Source organism: Alnus glutinosa, chromosome 3, assembly GCF_958979055.1.
Source record: "Alnus glutinosa chromosome 3, dhAlnGlut1.1, whole genome shotgun sequence".
In the NCBI taxonomy this organism is placed as follows: domain Eukaryota; kingdom Viridiplantae; phylum Streptophyta; class Magnoliopsida; order Fagales; family Betulaceae; genus Alnus; species Alnus glutinosa.
In genome coordinates, this window is record NC_084888.1 from 26,011,306 (window position 1) to 26,035,111 (window position 23,806).

Here is a 23,806-nt window from a genome sequence, read left to right on the forward strand (position 1 = left end):
CATTATATATAGAGGGGAAATGCTAAAGATGAGTCTTTTATTCCCTTGTCACCCCATTTTTTTTATAAAAATTGATTTTTATTATAAAGGAATGACAAGAGGATGACGTGTGCATGAGTAGAATGATTCATTTAGTGGCGACTCTTGTCCGACGTTTGCAATATGCTGCCCTTGTTTATTCCTGTGTTTTTTTTTTTTTTTAATAGTGTTGTGATTGGTGGATAAGAAAATGGCACAGTACAAGACATATGAGATGCGATTTATGTAGCGGGTTTTCACTTCACGTATCTTGTGTTGTATAAGTATTGTGTAAAAATATTTTTATTTTTTAATGTGGGGTTGAGAATTTTTAGTTTTTTTTGGATTTCAAATTTACAAAATTAACAAGCCAGAGTTACGTAACAAAATTCATTCAAAAAAAGTTTATTGTAAATTTGTAATTAAATGTTTAATGAATAATTACAAATGTGTTATAAACTAACACTTTTTTCAAATAAATCTTGGATAAAATGGTGGTCTTTAGCATTAGCCTTTAGTCAAATAGATGGAGTTGAGGTTGACATATACCGTTACATTCATGTTTCTATTTAAATTTGACACGTAATATAAAGACTAATAACTTTTTACACAATTAAACTTGATTTTAATCTAATACAAAATTAATGGGTGTTAGTTTAGAAAGTTTCATCTATTTAATTAAATTAATCGAATTGAAATTAATATATATAATTTTATATTATATCTCAACCCAATTTCAACCTAAAACACAAACACGAGTTGCTAGAGACTCGCAACAACTTTATGATACAGCTTTCCTCTTTTCAAAATCAAAAACTTTATCGCTTGTGTTGGCTAAATGCTAGATTGTGCGATAATGTAAAAAGAGGTTCAAATGTAATTCTTATAATGTTTGTGTTTTGCTTAAACAAATGTTTTTAAGTCAGATTCTTCTACTTTAAAATTGTAGGGGTCTTGAACCTCCTTCTCGTATAAACCTTCGGACCTCTTCAGTAATATACCGGGTAACATATACTACCATGTTCGAAAAAAATAAAAGAAAAAAGACTTTCAATTTTAGAATCAAATGGGCTTTGAAATTCTATGCACCCAAGGCCCAAGCATGAGACACCACCTGATCGAAGATTCAAACCTGCCCTCCCCCCCTAGCACGTGCGATCCCACCCCCTCACGTGTCCAAGTTCCCGTCCCCAACCCTTCGCCATTTTTCCCTTCTAGAGAGAGAAACCAAAGCCTTTCACAGAAGAGAACACAAAAAGCTCTCGTTTATCTCTCGGCTATTGACTCGGGGCGTGACCTGAGATCTCAAGCTCCAAACAGAGCCTAACTCTCTCACCAGCATGTGGCGGAGACTTCTCTCTTCCCAGCTCAAAACCCTAGCCGCCGCCGCCCCCACCCGATCCGCTTCGTTGCCCACCCGATCCCTCATTTCTCCACCGACCTCTCTCTCCAGCCTCCGCTTCTTCAGCGTCGACACCGGTACTCACCGAAACCGAATCTCCCCACCCCCTTCTCAGATCTATATACATGTATGTGTATGCATAGGTGTGTGTGTGTGTGTGATGATGTGAATTTGTTTGGTTGTGTAGCGGAGGGTGCCGTGAAGAAGAGGGTTGAAGATGTAATGCCGATTGCGACCGGTCACGAGCGTGAGGAGATTGAAGCTGAGCTTGAGGTGTTAATTTAATTGATTAATTAGTTAATATCTATTTAGTTCATTGGAGGGAATAGAGCCAAATGAAATACCTTATTGTTATTGGCTATAGTTTTTTATTTAATACAATTTTGACTTCGGTGACCGAATGATTGCTTAGTGGTTTCTTGTGGTTTGGGAGAGGATTCTGATTTTGGTTGGGTTAATTTTTGTAGGGAAGGGGAATTCTTGATATCAACTTTCCAGTTGGTCCCTTCGGCACAAAGGTCAGTGTCATTTCTAGCAATTTTGTAATTCTGATTACATAATGCATTGCTTAAGTTGGTTTAACAGTTGATTATAGAACTTACAAAAATTTCGAAGTCTAATATTTGGTCATCTTTGTGCTTTGAAGTGCTTGTTCGATTCTTGTTGTGTTGTGTTATCTATTATCATAATCAGGATTTATGTAAACATTACTATGTTACTATTAAGAAGTATCCTGTTGTTATGTTTGTTCAATGATGCCCTCTTATTTGTTTTATTTGTTTCATTGGAGCTAGAAGAATGCTATTTTTCTTGTTTTTTGCAAGAACATGCGGCCTGTCACAACTTCACATCAATATATCAATGATTCAGAACTTATGGGTTGACATTAGTGGTTTGAGGCATGGATTTTAGTTATTATTTGACTGTGTATGATAGAGGCAAATGCTTTCAAAAATAAATATGCCATTGATTATGTCATTGGTTTGGATGAATCACTGTCTTAAATATGTTGAGGGTGTGGCATTCTTTTTAGAAAATTTCTTGTTGGCAAATTGTTGCCTCTTTGAAATACTTAATTTTTTTTTTTTTTTTTTTTTTTTTTTTTTTTTTTAATGTTTGATACATCAAAACATTGCATTTGTGCTGATGTAAAATTCAAAGTAGATCTTTTTGAATAAGTAGATGGCTTTCTTTGAAAAAAAGAAATAAGTAGTTAAAACTCAATGAATGGGATACTGTAAGAAAAATTCTGCCTTATATGGCAAGTGTTAGACAAAATGCTACCTGCTTTGTCATAAAAGATGTCTAAGAATTGCAGGAAAAGAAGTGGAAAAATATCAAGACTCTTCAGTAGCAGAAAAAGTTGCCTATTAGGAGTTCCATTTTGAATCACATGGCACACTTAATCAGATTAATAGACCTATTACTTGGTATACTTTGTTACTTCTGACAGCATTGATGATAATCCTTTGTATTTTAAGAACAGGGCAAAATTTTGATTTAGAGTAATTATAAGAATAGGGCGAAATCCTTTGTTACGATTTTGGTTTTATAGGTCATAACCTTGATTGCTTCCTGATTAATTCTTAGTAGTTAAAAATTCAATAATCAAGTATGAATCAGTGTACCCCCATTTTCCTCATTTTCTTTCTTCCTTTTATTTTATTTTATTTTATTTTATTTTTCTTTCCTCTGCAAGCAAAGAATGCAAAAACCTAAAAGACAAATTACAGTGGACTAAAGCCCGAAGGAGACTTGGTATTCGAGAAATTCTCCTCCATCTTCTAGTTCTATTCTTCTTCTTCCGCTTCCTCTTCTTCTTGTCTTAGCTACTCATTGTATTTTTGGCCGGGTTATAAATAGACTTAATTACTTTAGTTGTTAGCATGTGGTTGTTAGCCTCCACATAGGCCGCGACTATACTCATAGACAACACAAAATTTGCTAAATTGTTATGCATGTGATTAAGTGAAAGGAAATGCCATGTCTATTCATGATTTTTCTTTTATTTTTTTCTCAGAGGGCAACATGATTTTGATTTTTGATTTTTTTTTTTTTGATTTTTTTTGATTTTGATTTTTTTCTGTTTGTGTGTGTGTGTGTGTAAGCACATTATGTGGATTATTGATGAAATTGTCCTGTTCTTTTTCCTTTCTTCTTCTTCTATTTTTTTTTTTTTTTTTTTTTTTTTTTTTTTTTTTTTTTTTTCCAATTACTTGTTCAAATTTTTTCCCTAGCAAAACATAGCAAAAAATCAGTTACTTGGTCAATTGTTTGTCAAAGAAAAAAATTGACATATAAGTAAGTTTGTTTGTTTGTTTTTTTTTTTTTTTTTATTGCTTAACTTGTGCACAAATTTTTCTCAACTTACAGGAAAATAAGGTCTAAGTGATATCAATTGCATGAGATGAAACAATTTATTGAGAAAAAAAATTATTTTATTGATTTGACCCCCCAAGCGAAAAATCCTAGCTCTGCCATTGGTCTAAGTTGAAGCCTTTGTTCTTGAGATAGCTTTATGAATGGATGGTGACGTAGCGGAAGACTAAGGTAACTAATCAAAGAGCAACGTCCTTGATTCTGCAAGGAGAAGCGTCTTCGTCTTCTACTCAAAAAGATAAAAACAAGCCTACAGATTAAAAGAAAGATAAAACTCAATAGAGTATTTGAGAGATAATTCTCTGATTTGATAATAATTTAATGGATTTAGTTTTACATAATAAGCAAGCCTATTTATAGAAGAGAAATACTTGTAGAGAAAGTAAACATAATCCTAGTAGTAATAGTAAACCTAATCCTAGTAGCAATAGTAAACCTAATCCTAAAAAGGAAAAGATTATAAAAATAAATAAATAAAAACTATTTATTATTATTTTTTTTATTGGGGACCGCATGTCCTGCATCAGTCTCCCCTTCTTGAAAATAACTTGTGTCGAATCTTGTGGTGAAAAATATTCAAAAGTCTCTGCCACGTTGAATGTTGAAGATATTGCCAAGTCCTCGGTAAGATCAACAACATTGCATTATCGTTAATCCTTTCAAGTATTTTGCATGGACCGTACTTATTTCTTAGCTTTCCAGAAGCACCAGTCAGCAGTCGCCCATTGCGTAAATACACCATCACAAGATCTTCTCGAAAAATCTTTGATCGTCGACCCTTGTCTACTGGCGTCTTGTACTTAGCATAGGATTCTTCTAGATGCTGACGAACTCCCTCTTCAGTAGCTTTCACCCGTTCTGCTAAATGCTTCGCTGCCACACCTGCTCCCGGTAACTTAGGTAAAGCTGCAAGCCTCGAAGTTCTCCCATAGATGACTTCGAACGGTGCCTTCTCAGTAGATTGATTCACCATGTTATTGTAGGCAAACTCAACCTGAGCTTAAGCCAGGTCCCATTGTTACGGTTTGTCACATGCAATACGTCGAAGTAAATTACCTAGAGTTTGATTAACAACTTCTGTCTACCCGTCCGTCTACGGATGGCTCGTGCTACTGTAGTTCAATGCTGCATTGAATCGCCTACAAAATGTTCGCCAAGAGTGAGATAAGAACTTAGTGTCTCGGTCAGAAGTGATAGACTTTGGGGCTCCATGCAATCGAACCACGTCTCGGAAGAATAGATTGGCCACTTGTACAGCATCAAATGTTTTCTTGCTAGCAACAAAGTGAGCCATTTTGGAAAATCTATCCACAATTACCATTATAGAATCTGCTCCTCGTTGGGTTATCAGGAGACCCAATACAAAATCCATGGATACATCTTCACACGGTGTTTTTGGTATTGGTAGAGGCATGTATAATCCCGTATTTTGGATTTGCCCCTTGGCGACTTGACAAGTCTGGCATCGTCGGACAAAATTACTTCTTTCTTCAGTTGCAACCAGTAATACCGCTCCTCTATCAGAGCAATATTCTTGTCTCTTCTGAGATGACTACCCAAACCTCCAGTATGTAATTCTCGGATTATTTGTTCCCGTAAGGAACTCCTCAGAATGCATAGTCGATTGCCACGAAATAAATACCCGTCTTGAATATGTATCTCGGGAATTGGTTGCCCTGTCTTGCAACACTTTTAGGTTTCACCAAAATCTTCATCTTCCTCATATAAATCCTTTAGGCACTCGAATCCAATCACTTCAGCTTTCATGGTGATCAGCAGGGTAGCTCGGCGGCTCAAAGCGTCAGCTACACGATTCAGTTTTCCCGACTTATGCTTGAGAGAAAGAGTGAACTGTTGGATGTAAGAAACCCACTGAGCATGCATCCGATTTAGATTCTTTTGACTATTTATGAACTTCAATGCTTGATGATCAGTATAGAGGACAAACTCTCGTTGGATCAGGTAGTGCTCCGACACCATGTGGGCTCTTAAGGCAGCATAAAGGTCCAACTCATATGTTGACCACTTTTGCCTTGCTTCTCCGAGCTTTTCACAAAAAAATTCCACAAGCTTCCCTTCTTGAGATAACACAGCTCCAATCCCAACGATTGATGCATCATACTCAAATTCAAGCAGCTTATCAAAGTCGGGTAAGGCAAGTACAGGTGTTGCGCATAGCTTTTCTTTGATGATTGAGAAACTTTGCTCAGCTTCGTCACCCCAGTTGAATTTTCCTTTCTTCATATACGGCGATTGGTGTTACAATACTACTGTAATTCTGAAAGAACCTTCTATAGAAAGTTACTAACCCATGGAAACTTCTTACTTCTCCCATTGACTTGGGTGTGGGCCATTCTCGGATTCCATCAACACTGACTATGTATCTGAGGAAGAGTAATTGATCCGTCATGAAACTACACTTCTGTAAGTTGATAAACAACTTATTTTCACAGAGGACCTGCAACACTTTCCTCACGTGATGCATGTTATTCACCAGGTTGCGACTATAGATAAGAATATCATCAAAATAGACAACAAATTTTCCCATAAAAAGTTTCAATACCTAATTCATGAGTTGCATGAAAGTGCTTGGTGCATTTGAAAGACCGAAAGGCATCACCATCCACTCGTAAAGCCCCTCTTTAGTCCTGAACACTGTTTTCCATTCTTCTCCCGGCCGTATTCGGATTGGTGATATCCACTCCTCAAGTCAATCTTCAAAAAAATCTTAGCCCCTAATAGCATATCAAATATGTCACCTATTTGGGGAATAGGAAACTGGCCATGATCTGGTTTATTGCCCGGCTATCTACGCACATTTGCCAACTCCCATCTTTCTTTGGTACAAGTAGGGTTGGTATTGCGCATGAACTCATACTCTCTCGCAATTGTCCCTTTTAAATTAACCCCTCTACCTGCTTTTGCAAAATAGCATTCTCCTTTTGGCTCATTCGTCTTGGTTGCTCTCCATAAGCATCCCGGTACCCAAGGCTTTCATAAATATTCCCCATATGGCCAGCTCCACCGTGCTCATAACCACTGAAGCCTGCGCCGCCACGATTGGCGCCCCTACGTCCTTCACCCCGTCAATCTACTCCAACGTCTTGTTCGAACACTCCTTCAGCGAAGTCTTCATCGTCACTAAGATCTTCATAAACCGGTGGTCAGTTTATGGGTGCAGGTCGTTGGTGAGGAATAGGCCTCACTCGGATCCCATCATCATCATGGGCATCATTTTCCCTGCGATTATGATTAGGACCTATGTACATGCGCTCCATCATCTCCCGCATCTGGCGCATCTCCTATTGCATCTTCTGTTGCATTGTTTGCTGGATTTGTTGAAGCTCTTGGAATTCGGCTCTCCAAGGAGCCTCCTTGTCACGAATAGCGTCGTTAAGGGGATTGTCACCGTTGCGCTGATTGGTCATGATCAAGATAAAGCCTGCTCTGATACCATTTGACGTAGCGGAAGACTAAGGTAACTAATCAAATAGCAGCGTTTTTGATTCTGCAAGGAGAAGTGTCTTCGTCTTCTACCCAAAAAGATAAAAACAAGGTTGCATACTAAAAGAAAGTTAAAACTTCACAGAATATTTGAGAGAGAATATTTTGATTTGATAATAATTCAATGAATTTACTTTTACATAATAAGCAAGCCTATTTATAGAAGAGAAATACTTGTAGAGAAATTAAATCTAATCCTAGTAGTAATAGTAAACATAATCTTAGTGGCAATAATAAACCTAATCCTAAAAAGGAAAAGATTATAAAATAAATTAATAAAAACTATTTATTTATTTACCTTTTAGTGGGGACTGCATGTCCTGCATTAGATGGGGCTTCTAGTGGTTTCTCGTCATTATTGAATTGTATAGATTTGTGTAATCTTAGATATTAAATTATAGGCATTTCTCGTGTTATGCCAATGTACTTGGGCCATGCCTAATTTTTTTCAATAATATGTAGTAATAACTGTCCTTGGTCATATTAACAAAAATATAGAAGTTTGAGACTTTAATAGACATTGAAGTCAAATGTTTTAATAGATGTAGCTTTATCTATTTGATTTGTTCCCTGGGGATCATTCTGACACATCTGACATGACGTTTCTATTATAAGAGAAGATAAGGAATGAAAAAAAATTAAAATTCCTATGTCTAAACACAAAAAGTTGAGCATAAAATATAAGCAGACATTAACAGCCTGATTTTTGTATTAAAAAAAAAAAAGAAGTCAATCTTTTAAGTTACAACAATCATTAAAGGATATTACCCCTACCAATACTAGGCGTAGGATCATATTTTTTTCAATTTTAGTTGGACAATGGTTAGCTTTCTCATGTAAGGACCTTATGCCAGGTGGTTTGACATTGAGAATTTCTATAGATCCTTAAGGTGCATTTGGTTTTTCTATAAGATTGAATTCCCTATTTCTTTTCATATATGAATTTATCTTAAATTCATTGTCCTGAATGTGGCCATACACGCACTTCATAGAAGAAAGTTGAAATGATGCCACGTCATGAAGTCAGAAAAATGGTCTTACACCATCTACTTTGTTGCTGACTAGAACTTAATTGTCTCATTTGGGATGACAGATTTATATTTCAACTTTCAATTCCTGTGTGAATTTCAACAGAGATAATCTATCTTCATGGGGCGAAAAAGAGGTCCTTATTTTGGAGATTATCCACATCTTTATTCCTTGTGGACTGAGACAGAATTTAAATGACTTTCTGAAGTTGTTTTTATTTTTATTTTTTTTCTTGTGAGGAATCTTTTCATTTGTTGGTTGATTTCTAATTTATCTTTGGTTTTTCCCTAACGCTATAAGGATTTTTGGCCGAAGGATTCCGTCTATTTAATATGTAGTTTTCCTTTCTGTTTTTTGGCCGGTAGGAAACTCCTGCTGTCGTTAAGTCCTACTATGACAAGAGAATAGTTGGATGCCCTGGAGGTGAAGGCGGTGGGTGCCTCTTTATCTTTCTTTTATTCTCCTTTTCTTTTGTGTGCATGAATACTTCTTCTCCCTTTTATTAAAAAATAAAATAATTTCATTCATTAATGTACATATCATGTGATTTTCTTGCTTTGAAATTGCAGAGGATGAACATGATGTTGTCTGGTTTTGGCTGGAGAAAGGCAAGCCGCATGAATGCCCAGTGTGCTCGCAGCATTTCGTGGTAAGTGGATTGTCAAATTTGGATTCACTGTTTATTGCTAGGACCTGATCCGGAGTGGACGGAAGTGATTTGGGATTTAGATATTTAATTGTATTTCTAAGTGTGGAACCAGATGCAAATAGATGTAAATAGACACAAACTCATGTACACAGATTCAGGTCTCTAATACACCAGCTGACCATTTACTTCACCGGGCACAGCAGATCGTCCCACAAGCTGAACCCTATAGGCTCATTGTGACTGTTAGCCATAGACTATGCTGCCGTTAGCTTCATTACAAACATCCTGAACAGCGCATGGTCAATTGTTATTATATTTTATTACTCACATTGGATATACTTGAAACAAAATCCAAAATATTTTGCAACATTTAACTCATTTGTATTTGGGGGAAAAAAATAAAGAAAATGAAAGAGAAAATTCAAGACACTACATGAAAACCATCTAATATGATTTATATTCCGGATAGATCCTATCCTGGTCTTGGCATATATTATCCTGTATGGATTAATGTTTTATGGTAATACTCCTTTTTCTTGTACTTAAAATTTTGTACTTATAAGCTGCGACTTGGAAGAGCTCAAAAAAACTAAATGCACCGGAAAACTTGTACCGTGCATCAGTAAACCGGTTTGCTTTCTTTGTTACTTTGTAGTGTAAAAATACCCAGTTGGTTTCAGCATTGCAGAGCATCTCTAATTGCTTCATCTGATGTTCACAGTTGGAAGTTGTGGGACCTGGAGGGCCTCCGGATGGACACGGTGATGATGATCATCATCACTAATTGGAGCCTCCAATTTTCCTGCTGGAATAAAAATCGGGGAGATGACAAGACAATTTCCAGTACACGTAGCTTTCAGAATTCAAAAGCTTTCGAGTTTTGTTTGTTTTGGCTGGTCCTTAATTCTTGTGGCTTTTTGCATTTGCAAACGTTTGAGAACGAATGTTTACTGTGGTTATATAGACACAGTCTGGTCATCTGTTGGAACAACGGAACCTGTTAGGATTTCTATTATGAATTAATTGCCAAATAATTGATGGTTTGATTCTTTTCCTTGAGGTGGAATAGCAGAACTTGTGTTTTTCCTTCGTCTGGCCAACGGAAGACGCCACATCATCGAATAAAAGAAAAAGAAAATGTAGTGTAAGCCTGTTTCACTCCAATTTTTCACCGAGTAACTCCATTTTAATCTATTTTATTGTTATCAGACTCATTTGATGTAATAAAGTATTAATGTACTTGCATTTGTCTGGCTTATATAAGGTAACAGTTTGGGCTGTACATGGAGTCTTGAGTAGTGTTATTGCTTTTCCTAATTTTGCTAGCAGACTTTAAAGCATAATCATTAACGGTGTGGAAATTGGAATCTCAGATTTATAATAGGCAAAAATACACTTTACTCATCTCTTCCCAATATGGGATCGGGGTTTTATAAACTCCCCCCTTAAACCCCTGACGTCCTCGTTAGGGTCATGTCATACGGTGCTCCAGTACTACATGACTTGGCGTTATCAGGTGGTAACGATCCAAGGAAAAGCGCTAGCCACATCTGCGCTATCACTCCAAAAGGACTAGATAATTTGGAGTTTCTTCAGAATTTCTTATAAAACTCAGTTTCAACTAATAACTAAACAATGTAGGACTTAGCACTCATGACTATCTTTATAAACTAGGCAATGTAGAAGATTGCAAGACACAAGGACAAACATAACACAAAAATACAATGTGCTCCACCACCATGGACACCTCAGAGCAATGTCATACAAAAAATTTTGTTATTGTACATATAACGACCCAAGGAAAAGCGCTAGCCACATCTGCGCTATCACTCCAAAAGGACTAGTCAATTTGGAGTTTCTCCAGAATTTCTTATAAAACTCAGTTTCACCTATTACTCCAAAAGAACTAGTCAATTTAGAGTAATAGCGCAGATGTGGCTAGCGCTTTTCATTGAGTCGTTACAAATGGTATCAGAGCCACTTAGTAACGTCAGGCCATGTGGTACTGGAGCACTGCATGACGTGGCACTGACTAGGACGTTAGGAGTTTAAGAGAGGGAGTTTGTAATACCCCAGTCTCATATTGGGAAAATGAGTAACCCACATAGAGTGGATGGTTTATAAAGATAGTCATGGGTGCTAAGTCCTACATTGCCTAGTTATTAGGTGAAACTAAGTTTTATAAGGAATTCTGGAGAAACTCCAAATTGACTAGTCCTTTTGGAGTGATAGCGCAGATATGACTAGCGCTTTTCTTTGGATCGTTACATGTACAATAACAAAATTTTTTGTATGACATTGCTCTGAGGTGTCCATGGTGGTGGAGCACATTGTATTTTTGTGTTATGTTTGTCCTTGTGTCTTGCAATCTCCTATTTAGTTCTTTTGTATTTGTAATGAAGTATGTGATGTTTAAGCAAACATTTTGTGATTGCAAAATACAGTGTGTACTTCATGTTTTGTTAGCACTTGTAAATCATGTGGTGTTAAAGACATTGTTCATTTACCATTATTAAATAAGTTGCTTGGTTTAGGAAAATGTATAATTGCATAACCATTTTAGCCATGCAAAGCAAGGCATAATCAGTCCTTCCTTCTTTACACAAGGTACTGATAAAAGCCATAGTACGTTTACCCATTACAAACTTCCACATAACTTTAGTTGTGCCATCTCGTCTATTTTCTGTCTATCTATAATTGGTATGTAAATTATTGACTCAAAAACTACCGACTTGTGGGTTGCAAATTCAACTTGATTTGAAAGGTCACATAGGGGTTTCAACCTGCTTCACAAACTACAAATCCCATACAGTTCCCTCCAATATAAAAGAGACTTCAAAAGGACACATTTCAAATTTTTGGAAACACAAATCCTAGAGCAAAATTTATGTTGGGTCTAAGATTAAAACAGTATTTTGAGTACTTCCTCATGTTAAAAGCCATTATAACAGTACCCGACAACAATATGTAAACTAAACAACAATACAATAAAATCTGTAGTACTTCTTCATTCAAAACAATACATTTTACCCCCCTCTAAAGTTTGACAACTTTTTCACTTTTTTTCTCCAATGTTTAAAAAGCAGCAATGTGACCTGTCGAACTTTCATAAATTCTCAATGTGATCCTTTTGTTAGTGATTCTCGTCTTCTCTGACAGTAAGGGTGTCACGTGCGCTACACATGATGTTTTCTCTGTGAACTTGCCAATGTTACCCTCATTTACCCATGGTCAAGTATCGTATTGCCCTTTTAAAGACATCACAAGTGTTTTCAATGGTTTTGAACTGATGTTTAGTAATGCTTCAGACAAACCAAAAACCAAAAAATCCATCAAACTCAGTTCTTCAACAAGTCCAAAGACATCCACATTTTGAACCAACCAAGCAAAGCGTGACAAAGTGATCGTGTTACAAAAATCTAGTTTTCATCTTCTGAGTATGATCAGAAGACAACTGATTTCCCTTTTCCGGTTGGAGGTTAGTAAAAAATGAATCTTTTTAAAATTAGGGTTGTGTCAAAATTGGGGATTTTGGGTTTTTATTGTTTGGATCTAAATTCCCAAATATTTTGATATGAAATTCCTTCAATTTATTGTGGAATATTGTTTGATTGTACGGATGAGGCAATGTTTGTTTATTTTGGGTCACCTTTAGTTTGTAACGATGATAAATGATGCTATGAGTTGTGTTGAGATGTTACTTTCACATTTGCATGATAGGGGTTGATACTTTATTTTTGGTCTGCTTGTTTTGGATCGCCTTTAGTTAGTGAGTTGTGTTCAGATGTTGCTTTCACATGTGCATACATTTTGTCAGTGCTGACTTATTTGTCTGCTTTATGTGCTACATTATCTGCCTGCTTTGGGTCCATGTGCGTATTAATAACAATAGTGGTCCCCAAATTGAATTCATTATTTTCTTTTAATTGTTCAATGTCATTGTCTGATATGCGGTGAAACATTAATATTTCTTTAATATGTCACAACCTACTATATCTTATTTAGTACAAACTATATAGAATTAACAATTTTTTTTACTAACACTTATAATTAAGTATTAATTTCGTAACATAGGTCAAATACTTATTTAAGTATTAATTTAACAATTCACCTTGTATGATGGGATTTTCCAAATTGGTGTTTGAGGTTCATTATAGGGGTACATTCGACATGCACTTTGGTTGTAAGTATGTTGGTGGTGAAGTTGCACTACATCAAGAGAGTTATGATGCTGAAAAGTTGTCATACTTTGAGTTTGAAGGCATTTCGAAATCGTATGGCTACAAGTCTGGAGATTTAATGCACTTTAGAGACCCTCAAAAGAGTCTAATTGATGGTTTGCACATAATAACATCTCACCATGATGTGTTGTTTTGTCTGCTTGCCATACCGGTCATTTTATTGTGCACTTATACATTGTCTCTTTTGGGGAGGGGGGAAGTGATGAAAATGATTATGATGAAGAAGAAGATGATGATAGAGGTAGGGTTCATCTACATGATCTTTGGTGGGCAGATAAGATTATTAATGAAAAAGATCTGTTTGATATGGATGTGAATGGCGCACTCTCAACACAAAATGGAATGTAGAAGCTAGTAGTGAGAATGATGAGAATGGGGAAGGTACTGAAAAGGGCAATGAATATGGCAGTGATTATGAGGGTTCTGATGACAACTTTCATGGTCAACAGGTTGAGGATCACAATGAATAGAATGATGTTGTAGGTCTCAAAGTGGTTGTAAGTTCATGAGATCATTTGACGATGGTGATGATGCTGACAATAACTCAGCAATGGGTAGAAGTGATTTACTAGTCACTGTTGAAGATGATGGAGATACATCTGTTCCATGTGGTGGACCTAAAAGATCCAGTCTTGGGTCTTCGAATAAAATACTTAAACATACAAATGTTTAGAGAGGCTGTTAAGGAGTATAATGTGAAAATAGGGAAGGACATCAAATTTTTTCTAAAAAAAAAAAAAAATATGAAAGAAGAAAGAGTATAGTAGTGTGCAAAGATCTCAAGTGTCAGTATCGAGTGTATTCTTGACGAATGGTAGATGAAGACTCCTTTCAAATAAGGTCTTTTACAGCCTGAACATATGTGTGGCAGGAAATACAAGAATTCAATTGTAAACTCAATTTGGATAGCTGGCAAACCTATTGATAAGTTCAAAGTTCAACCCAACATGTCATTGGATGTGATACAAAATGAAGTGAAAGACAAGTGGAAGGTAGATGTAAGTCCAAGTTGTATGTATAGAGAGGTTGTGAGATTATTGTAAAATAGTGAAATCAAACCTTGGTGTGCCACCAAAATATTCGTGGCAAACTAGAGGACCAATATGAGAGGTTGTGAGATTATTGTGAAATAGTGAGACAGACCAATAAAGGAAGTTGTGTGTTGATGAAGGTGGAAAGATCAAACCTTGGTGTGCCACCAAAATATTCGTGGCAAACTAGAGGACCAATATGAGAAGTTGTGGGATTATTGTGAAATAGTGAGACAGACCAATAAAATAAGTTGTGTGTTGATGAAGGTGGAAAGACCAAACCTTGGTGTGCCACCAAAATTTCAAAGACTCTACCTTTCATTGGCAGCCATGAAAAAAGGATTCCTAGAGGGTTGTAGGCTAGTGATAGGGGAGGATGGGTGCTTTCTAAAAGAACCATTTATGGGCTAATTCCTGCCTGCAATTGGTAGGGATGACAACAACAATATATATCCAATTGCATTTGCTGTTGTTAAAGCTGAGAGAAAAGACAGTTGAAGTTGGTTCTTGGAAACCCTAGTGTCAAATTTTAGAGCACATGAGCGGCATGCTAGGTCTACAATTATTTCAGATTGGCAGAAGGCCAAAGGCGACTGTAAATGCAAAATTCATGGTTAATCATAAAAGATTATGTTTGCTTAATCTAGACAATGGCAATGTTTGACAATGCTCTTTACATGTCATGGTAGTGGGTTGTTATTTTCTGGAATAGTAAAAAGTGGTAGATGTGATATAAAGTAAAAAGTTTTGTGTAGAAAAGTGAAAAAGTTTTATATTGTAGTGAATTTTTGTATTTAAATAATAATAAAAAATTATTAATGTGATGTAAAAAGTAGAAAAAATGAGAATGTTTTGATGTTAATTGTTATTGGAAAATGTGAAAAAGTTGAAAAAAAAAAATGACAAGCATTATCCTGTCATGGCAACGTCTTTGCCAAACGTTGCCAATGAAACTCAATTCTATGGTAACATTGCTGGGACAACCCTAAGACGCTCACTTGACTTGAAAAGGGCTAACCAACAGTCTTCTTCTTACCAACATAGGGGATATTTGAAATATGCGTTGAATAAGTTAAACAAAACCAATATGACTACTACGACTAAAAGACCTAGGGATACCAGAATGAACAGAGTATTATAATGGAAGGTGTAGAAACTATTGTTGCTAAACTGAATAATAATACAATAAATTTTTTTTGAAAGTAATAGCTGAGTTTAGATGGTATAAAGATATATTTCTTTCAAGAGTATTAATTAGAAGTGAAAATAGCCAACCATATTGGATAGAAAAATTAATTGGAGGATTACCCAAATATTTTGCCTATAAAGTCCAAGAAAAATTAATCCATGATGGTCATACTTATTATAATAGTATTACATATGGAGAAATAATTAGTACAGTAAAACAGATAGGACTAAACTTATGCAATGATTTAAGACTGACAAGACAATTAGAAAATGACAAACAATATGCTAAACACAAATTAGGATCTTTTTGTGAACAATATGGTTACCCCCCTCTTTTAGCTCCATCCAAAAAAAATAAAATAAAATAAAACATTATAAAAAATATGAAACCCAAGCCAAAATATTTAACAAGTATATATTAAAAAAAAAATAGAAAAAAAGACTACCAACCGTATAAAACATAGAAAAACAAGATTTATAAGAAACCTATAAGTTATAAGTATGGGAAACTACAACATTACAAGAAATTATAGAGTAAAAAATCAAATAAAATCATTAGACATAAATACAGAATTAAAAAAACACTCTTTTAACTATATTTTCCGAGTCAGAAAGTGACAATGAAGAAAGCAACATTGAAGAATTATTACAAATAAAAGATGAAACATCCTCCGAAGAATATTCTACTGATAGTAAGAGTATAGAAGAATTATGTTTGTGTAAGAATAAAAATGTGTGTACATATAAGAAAACTATAAGTACTTTAACTAGAAAAGAGAAAATAACAATAGAATTGATAGATAAAATAGAGGACCTAGAAACTAAATTAGAACATTTAACAAAATTGGCAAAATAGGATTCTAGCCATAAAACAACCAACAAAACAAACTACAATTTCACAAACATAGCAAATAGATTCAAAAAAGATTTTTTTTTTTTTTTTTTTTTTTTGTAAATATACAAAATCTTCAAACAAAAATAAACCAATTAAAACTAGAGATTAGAGGATTAAAAACAGAATTTAAGGTTTCAAATGAAAACATATTTCAAGAAATAATAGCCATCAAAATTGAAAACGAATTCTCCCCGAAAATAGAAGAAATTACTAAAGAATTCGAAAATATAGAAGAACCCGATAAACTACTTTCTCACGAAAATATTGAAACTATTAGCAACACCTACTTGTTTATCAATTTAATAGATAAAATAATCTTTCAAAAAAATATGTTAAAGTAACTATAGTAATAAATAAGGATTATGATTTTACGACTATAGCGTTAATAGACTCAGGAGCCAATATGAATTTTATATAAGAAGGGATTATTTCGATCAAATATTATGATAAAAAAACTATTGAACAATTACACCAAGCTAGTGGATTTAAACTAAATATAGATTATAAACTTTCAAACGCTCATATTTTTATAGACTTAATTTATCCTTTTAATACTACAGAAGAACCCATCAAAATTGGAAGAGATCTTTTCTAGTGATGATTCACATGATGTATTCCTAATTGCCTTTGGAATCATTTTCCTTGTAAGAGTGGTATTAAGACTTGGACTTTGACTCCTTCTCTAAGTTGGATTAGGATGTAGGAGTTGGTTTTTGCTCCTTACAAAAGGAGTAGTGCTCAAATTATTGTTAGATATACCAAAAGGCCAAGGGATTTATTTGTTCTCTCATAACTTAGTGTGCTAAAGCACTTAGAGATAATAATAATAATAATAATAATAATAATAATAATAATAATAATAATAATAATAATAATAATAAATTAAAAAAAATTGAGTTTTATTTTGTTATTCTCCTTTGTATGAGGGTGAGATTTTGGTGTATTGGGGTGTTGGGCTTTAAGTAATTTTCTCCCTGTAACCATCTTTGATAGTGAATTTCTCTAGGTTGTCTCCACCAGTAGATGTACCTCATATTGAGGGAACTACTTAAATTTTAGTGTTGTGTATGATTGACATAATTTTATTATCTTCTTATTTTTTGTATCTTACGGGTATTGAGAAATGTGATAAATTTCATAATAGCTAATGGATTGAAACTAAATATAGATTATAAACTTTTAAATGCTCATATTTTTATAGCCTTATTTTATCCTTCTAATATTATAGAAGAAGTAATTAGCACATAAATTTTAGGACAAAAAGTATTATTCAAGTTTATTATGCCTCTTATGGCAAAAGATAAAAATTTATTAAAATACTATCTCCATTACCAAAGAAATAAATATAGTATCAAAAAACATTGTTCTTAGAAAAGAAAAAACATGTTTTTGAAACAAGATTTACAATATAAAAGAATAGAAGACCAATTAAAAGATCATTTACTAAAAAAAATTAACACCTTTAAAAACAAAATAGAAATTGAAATATGTTCCAATATTCCAAATGATTTTTGGCATAGAAAAAAACATATCGTCCAATTACCATATGAAAAAGATTTTAATGAGAAAAATATACCGACAAAAGCTAGACCAATCCAAATGAATAAAGAATTATTAGAATATTGTAAAAAAGAAATAACCAAATTAGTAGGGAAAAAAAAAAGATTAATAAGAAAGAACAAACCATCATGGGGTTGTTCCACCTTTTATGTCCAGAAAAATGCTGAATTAGAAAGAGGTGCACCAAGATTAGTCATAAACTATAAGCCCTTAAATAAAGTTTTAAAATGGATTCGATACCCAATTCCCAACAAAAAAGATTTGTTATCAAGGATTTATAATGCCACTATCTTTTCTAAATTTGATATGAAAAAGTGAATTTTGACAAATCCAAATCAATGAGGAAGATAAATATAAGATTGCATTACAGTTCCCTTTGGACACTATGAATTGAACGTTATGCCTTTTGGTTTAAAAAATGCCTCCACTGAATTTCAAAATATTATGAATAATATCCTTATGCCTTTTTTTGACTTTTCAATAGTATATATAGATAATGTTTTTTGTATATATTATACAACATAATGGATTAGTATTATCATCAACAAAAATAAAATTGTTTCAAGACAAAATCAAATTCTTAGGGCATAATATTTATCACGGTACCATAACACCTATAGATAGATCTATTCAGTTTGTTGAAAAGTTTTCAAATGAAATAAATGATAAAAATCAACTTCAAGATTCTTTGGAAGTTTGAATTATGTTCTTGAGTATTATGAATACCTGAGAAAAATATGTAAACCCTTATATCATCATACCGATATTGTAAAGAAAATTAAGAAGCATGTCAAGACACTTCCGTGTCTAGGACTTTCTTCTCCTACCACTTTTAAAATTGTTGAAAACCAATGCATTTGAGCTTGGCTATGGAGGTATTCTTAAACAATGTACATTGGGATCTAAAGAGCAAATTTTCTGGTATCACTCAAGTTTATGTAATGTTGCACAACAAAATTATAGTACAATCAAAAAAGAAATTCTATCAATTTTTTTATGTATTTCGAAATTTCAAGATGATCTTTTAAATCAAAAAATTTTAGTTCAAGTTGACTGTAAAAGTGCGAAAGATGTATTATTTAAATATGTCAAAAATATTGCATCAAGACAAATTTTAGCTAGATGGCAAGCGATTTTAAGCTCTTTTGACTTTGAAATTGAGTTTATTAAAGGTGGAGCAAATTGTATTCCTGATTTTTTAACCTGTTAATTTTTATAGGGAAAATAACATCCCCCCGATAGAACTAAAATAGAAAATCGAGCAAATTATGCCTTACAAAATAATCCCTCTCCCAATATGGTATAAGCCCCTAAGCCTCAGGCTTATAGGCCACAAACCCCAATATCATTACATTCCCAAAGCCAGTTCTCTGTATTACATTCATTTCCTCTTTTTCCTTCTGAATTAGCAACCTTTTCTCAATCTGTGTCAGCAGCCTCTAAAACATCAACTTCTTCTTTCAAATCTGACATAATAAATTGCTCTCCTCCTCCTACTCTTTCTCCTTCTCTTATCACACAGCCTTGAAAAGTATTGCATACCTATAAGCTTAAACAACCAAAGCTTTTGGCTTTGGAAAATGATTTTAATTATATTAAAAATCCCAGAGACATTTTCTCTAAAATGTTCCCTCCAAACTGGCATTTCACTCTTGTTCATCCAGAAACGAATTAGCGATTTTATGAGTTTATTCAGGTTGACACAAATTATGTCCTCCTTTCTCATACCCCTTGCAAATTTGATAGGGTTAAATAGGATATTGGTATCTATGGTTTGACTTTTTTATTTTTTACCACCTGTGCTTCAATTTTTATGGGGGGTAGCCAGCCACCCTTTTTGGCTGGTCTAGGGTTAGCCGAATCACCCCCGTGGCCCATAGGGGTGGTTCGGCCACCCTTCCTCTTTTTTTTTTTTTTCCTTTTTTTTTCATTTTTTTTTTTTTTAAGTTTTCAATACTTTTATTTTTTTTTAAAAGTTTTATTATTTTTAATTTTTTAATTTTTTATTAATTTTAAAAGTTTTTTTTTTTTAGTTTTTTTTAATGCATATGACACGTGTCAACTCTTAAGAGTAGACACGTGAACTACCGTTAGTTTTTTTATGAAAATTTGGACGGATGTACTATCTTCATCTTTTCCCATAACTCAGGTACCATCTGTGATAAAAATTGAAGTACAGGGGAAAAAAAAATAATAAAACCACAGTGGGCAAAAAGGTGTTTAATCTAATTTGATAATACAAACAAGCGTATTACTTTTTTAAAATGTACCATCAAACAAGTTCTTTCTCTAGTTTAGTGGAGATATTCTCCCTAGAATATGAGAAAATTATATGTCCCTTTCAATCCTTATTCTTTCAATTACTTTGACTATCAACAAGCTTGGTATAATACTTTCCTCTTTTCAGAATGATTGTTTTTAGCATTCTTGGTTTCTCATTTTTGACAAAAAAGATGAAGTAAAATACCTACTTTCTTGGTTTGACCAATGGTGGATACTTTTTGGAGCTGAAACAAAAATTATGTTTTTTCTCTTATTAGATAAATTTGAATCATATGCAAAGAATAATCATTCTCCTCCTTTTGCAAAATTTCTCAGGTTATTATGTTTTATTGTTCATTATAATATCCCGTGGATTATGGGTTGGGATTATGGGATCTCAATTGATACCTCCATTAAGTATATTACTAGAAAAAATTCAATTAGATGGTGGGAAAAGTTCACTTATGAACCTATCATACAAAAAATCCAACAGGAACTTGAACTTGGTGACAAGAACCAATTCCCATTTCAAAAAAAGTTTGAATCAGGCTAATATCGCCTCCTCCAATTTTAAACAAAAATATAAGAAAAAGTTGCTGGAAGCCATCTCCCAGCTATCAGACGATGATGAAGATGAAGACTAAAGGTGAACAAAACTCTACCTTGCCATAATATTTTCAGGATTCTCAATGTTAGAGCATATCAGTAGTTCAAGAATCCAAGCTATAGTTGAAGACTATCACATACCCCCAATTGAAGACTGTGACCTAACTTCAATTGAAGATTATCACTTGGTCACAGTTGAAGACTGTGACCTAGCTACAGTTGAAGACTATCACCTAAATCTAGTTGAAGTATATTTGTATTATCTAATTCTCCTATAAGAATAATTCTACATGTATATTAAGTATCTATTAAGTGTCTATAAAAAAAATGAGGTGGCTTTTAAATTCACCATTTGATTAATCACATATCCAATTGTGATTTTAAAAGCCACCTCATTTTTTTATGGACACTTGATAAACGCTTAATGTACATGTAGCATTACTTCTCTTATAAATAAGAGTCTGTTATATTGTAAACATCACTCAAAGAAGTAAGAGCAAAATGTAGCCATTGAACTTTGGACGTAGGTTGTACACCGAACCACGTAATTTTGTGTTTATTTTATTATTCCTCATTATCTTTTCTTTCATTGTATCAAAGCTATAAGTTAACGCTAGTTTTCGATCCAATGGATTTCAATTTTTATTTTTCTTCCATTTGTTCTCTTATTATTTTGTCTCTAATTTCACATGATTTCTTGCACAATCTTGACTTCTAGATTTGTTGCACAATCTTGATTTTCCATGTTTGATGTTACAAGTATTTTCTCTTCTGCTTGCTGGGTTGAAATTGCAAATTTGTCACACACAATCAGGGCATATCTTCATTCTTTTTCTTTTATATAGATATGTGTGTGTGTGTGTGTGTGTGTGTGTGTGTGTGTGTGTGTGTGTAGGCTGTGCAGTGCTTATTACCTTATTAAAGAATAAGTATAATCCATCTTCGGTTGGCACAGACCGTTTACATAACCACTAAGATGAAGTACGATCCGTCTTCCTTAGGTATGGATTATTTAATTCTTTAATAGAATATATACAATCAATGGAATAGTATAACCTATCTTTGGTTGGCACCGATTGTCTACCTAAATTACACTAAATTAGGGTGTTGTACGATCCGTCTTCCCTAGGCATGGCCTATCTAATTCTTTTGATCATATGTCAATTAAACCCATTGTATAATCAACATTCTCATAATCATGGAAAATAAAATGATTTCAGTTCAATAAAAGTAAAAAGCTTTCGAATAAAATAGAAGAATTTCATTAATAGTGATTTTGAATTTAAGAACAATTGCATTAAAATATGAATAATTATATCAAATTGTAGCAATTCTCATAATTATATAACCAACATGCATAAACTAAAATTTTCTAAATTAAGATACAATTAAACCATTATGCTTGGATAGGGCTACAACAATACCCTTCGAAGGGTTTTAGCTGCTCATGATGGTATTGAGATGGCCTCCTGCCATTATTTATTTTCTTCAATTCTTCAAGTTTTCAAGAAGTATTTTACTAAACTTGCTCTAGGTATCAGTGTGTCTTTCTTCAATGTTTAGAGGCCTATTTATAGGATTAGGGGAGGCTTAGAAGCCCTAAGAACCCTAGGAAAATCGAAACTAGTCAAAGTAGGAGAATGACAACTCCTTCCTTTTCAAAATTTCCTAATCCAAGGTGTAAAAGGAATGTTGCCATGTACTGTACTCTCGAGTGCGCTCAAGCCCTTGGTTGGTGTGCTCAATCCTATGGCTGTCAACACGCTTCCAAAGTGTCCTTTTAAGCCCTAATTTTCACTGGAATTCTTGCGTCTATCAAATAAAACCCTGAAACATGAAAACAAAACAAAATTAAACAAATACCAACACTAAGGAATTAAGTATGTGAGTTAAGGGGTTTGAATGTGCAACATTTGGTGCTTATCACACTCCCAAACTTATATATTGCTAGTCCCTTAGGAATAACATTCAATACTTAATGAGGCAAGAGGTCTGGTTACTAAGTAAAAAGCTCAAAGTGATCAATATAATGAATGTAGAAAGAAATCTCCAAGAATGGAGTATCCCAAATATACCTATCAAGCAAATATTCAAACAATCAATATTTTCAAATTTATTATTTTTATCAGACTATACAATTAAAATAGTAGAAAAAAACCTTATCTTTGAATAATGAGTATGAGATAGTAAAACTATTTAGTAAAGAATCAATGGGAAAACATAGACAAAAGTATTCCTTTATCCATATCGGATTAGTACAAGTTGCCGTAAAACCTTTAACTAGACAAGGATTGAATAACAGTGTTTTATTATGCTTATGTGTGGAAGATGACATAAATTAGCTACAAATTGGTATAATAAAATGACATATATCCTTTACCATGTGAGAAACGCATATTTTTTTTTTAATAACATGTCCTTCTTACATGTTTTTTTATTAGCCAAAAAAAAAAAAAAAGAAGAAGAAGAAGAAAAAGAAGGAGAAGAAGAAAAAGAAGATGAAGAAGAAAAAGAAGAAGAAAGCATGTACTTCATACATGCTTTAGGAACACATGTCACTTTATTAGACTAGGTTGTAGCTAATTGTTATAAACTAGTTTGTAGTTAATTTTTGGAAGACATCTTGACTTTCAGGATTTCTTATTAGGAATAGTAAAGTCATCTTTATATGAATGACCCATTTATTTTAATTGTCACTCAAATTATTCGAGTAATTCTAATAGTACATTAAGTGTCCATAAAAAAATGAGATGGTTTTTAAAATCACATTTGATCAATCACATGCCCAATGGTGATTTTAAATGCTACCTCATTTTTTGATAGACACTTGATAAACATTTAAGATACATATAGAATTACTCAAATTATTCCTTATCATTATATGATCCTACATTACTACATGCGTTAGAATTAAATATTAAAACACATGGTTATTAGATGATGAAAGGAGCACAAGCTTTAACATTAGTTTATAAGGTATATTATAAGTTGATGAAAACAACCTTAGAGCCACAAGCATTAATTGAAAGCGCAAATGGAAAA

The 23,806-nt window shown here is 33.7% G+C and overlaps 1 protein-coding gene across 1 annotated transcript; it reads left to right on the forward strand.

The window, feature by feature from the left end:
- The first annotated feature begins 1,183 nt into the window (after positions 1 to 1,183).
- LOC133863973 (cytochrome c oxidase subunit 5b-1, mitochondrial) lies at positions 1,184 to 10,040 on the forward strand. The gene is made up of 6 exons (XM_062300148.1): positions 1,184 to 1,497; positions 1,608 to 1,693; positions 1,888 to 1,938; positions 8,698 to 8,764; positions 8,902 to 8,981; positions 9,703 to 10,040. The coding sequence occupies exons 1-6, from the start codon at positions 1,359 to 1,361 to the stop codon at positions 9,763 to 9,765; spliced, it is 486 nt and encodes a 161-aa protein (XP_062156132.1). The 5' UTR covers positions 1,184 to 1,358; the 3' UTR covers positions 9,766 to 10,040.
- Positions 10,041 to 23,806: the final 13,766 nt, after the last annotated feature.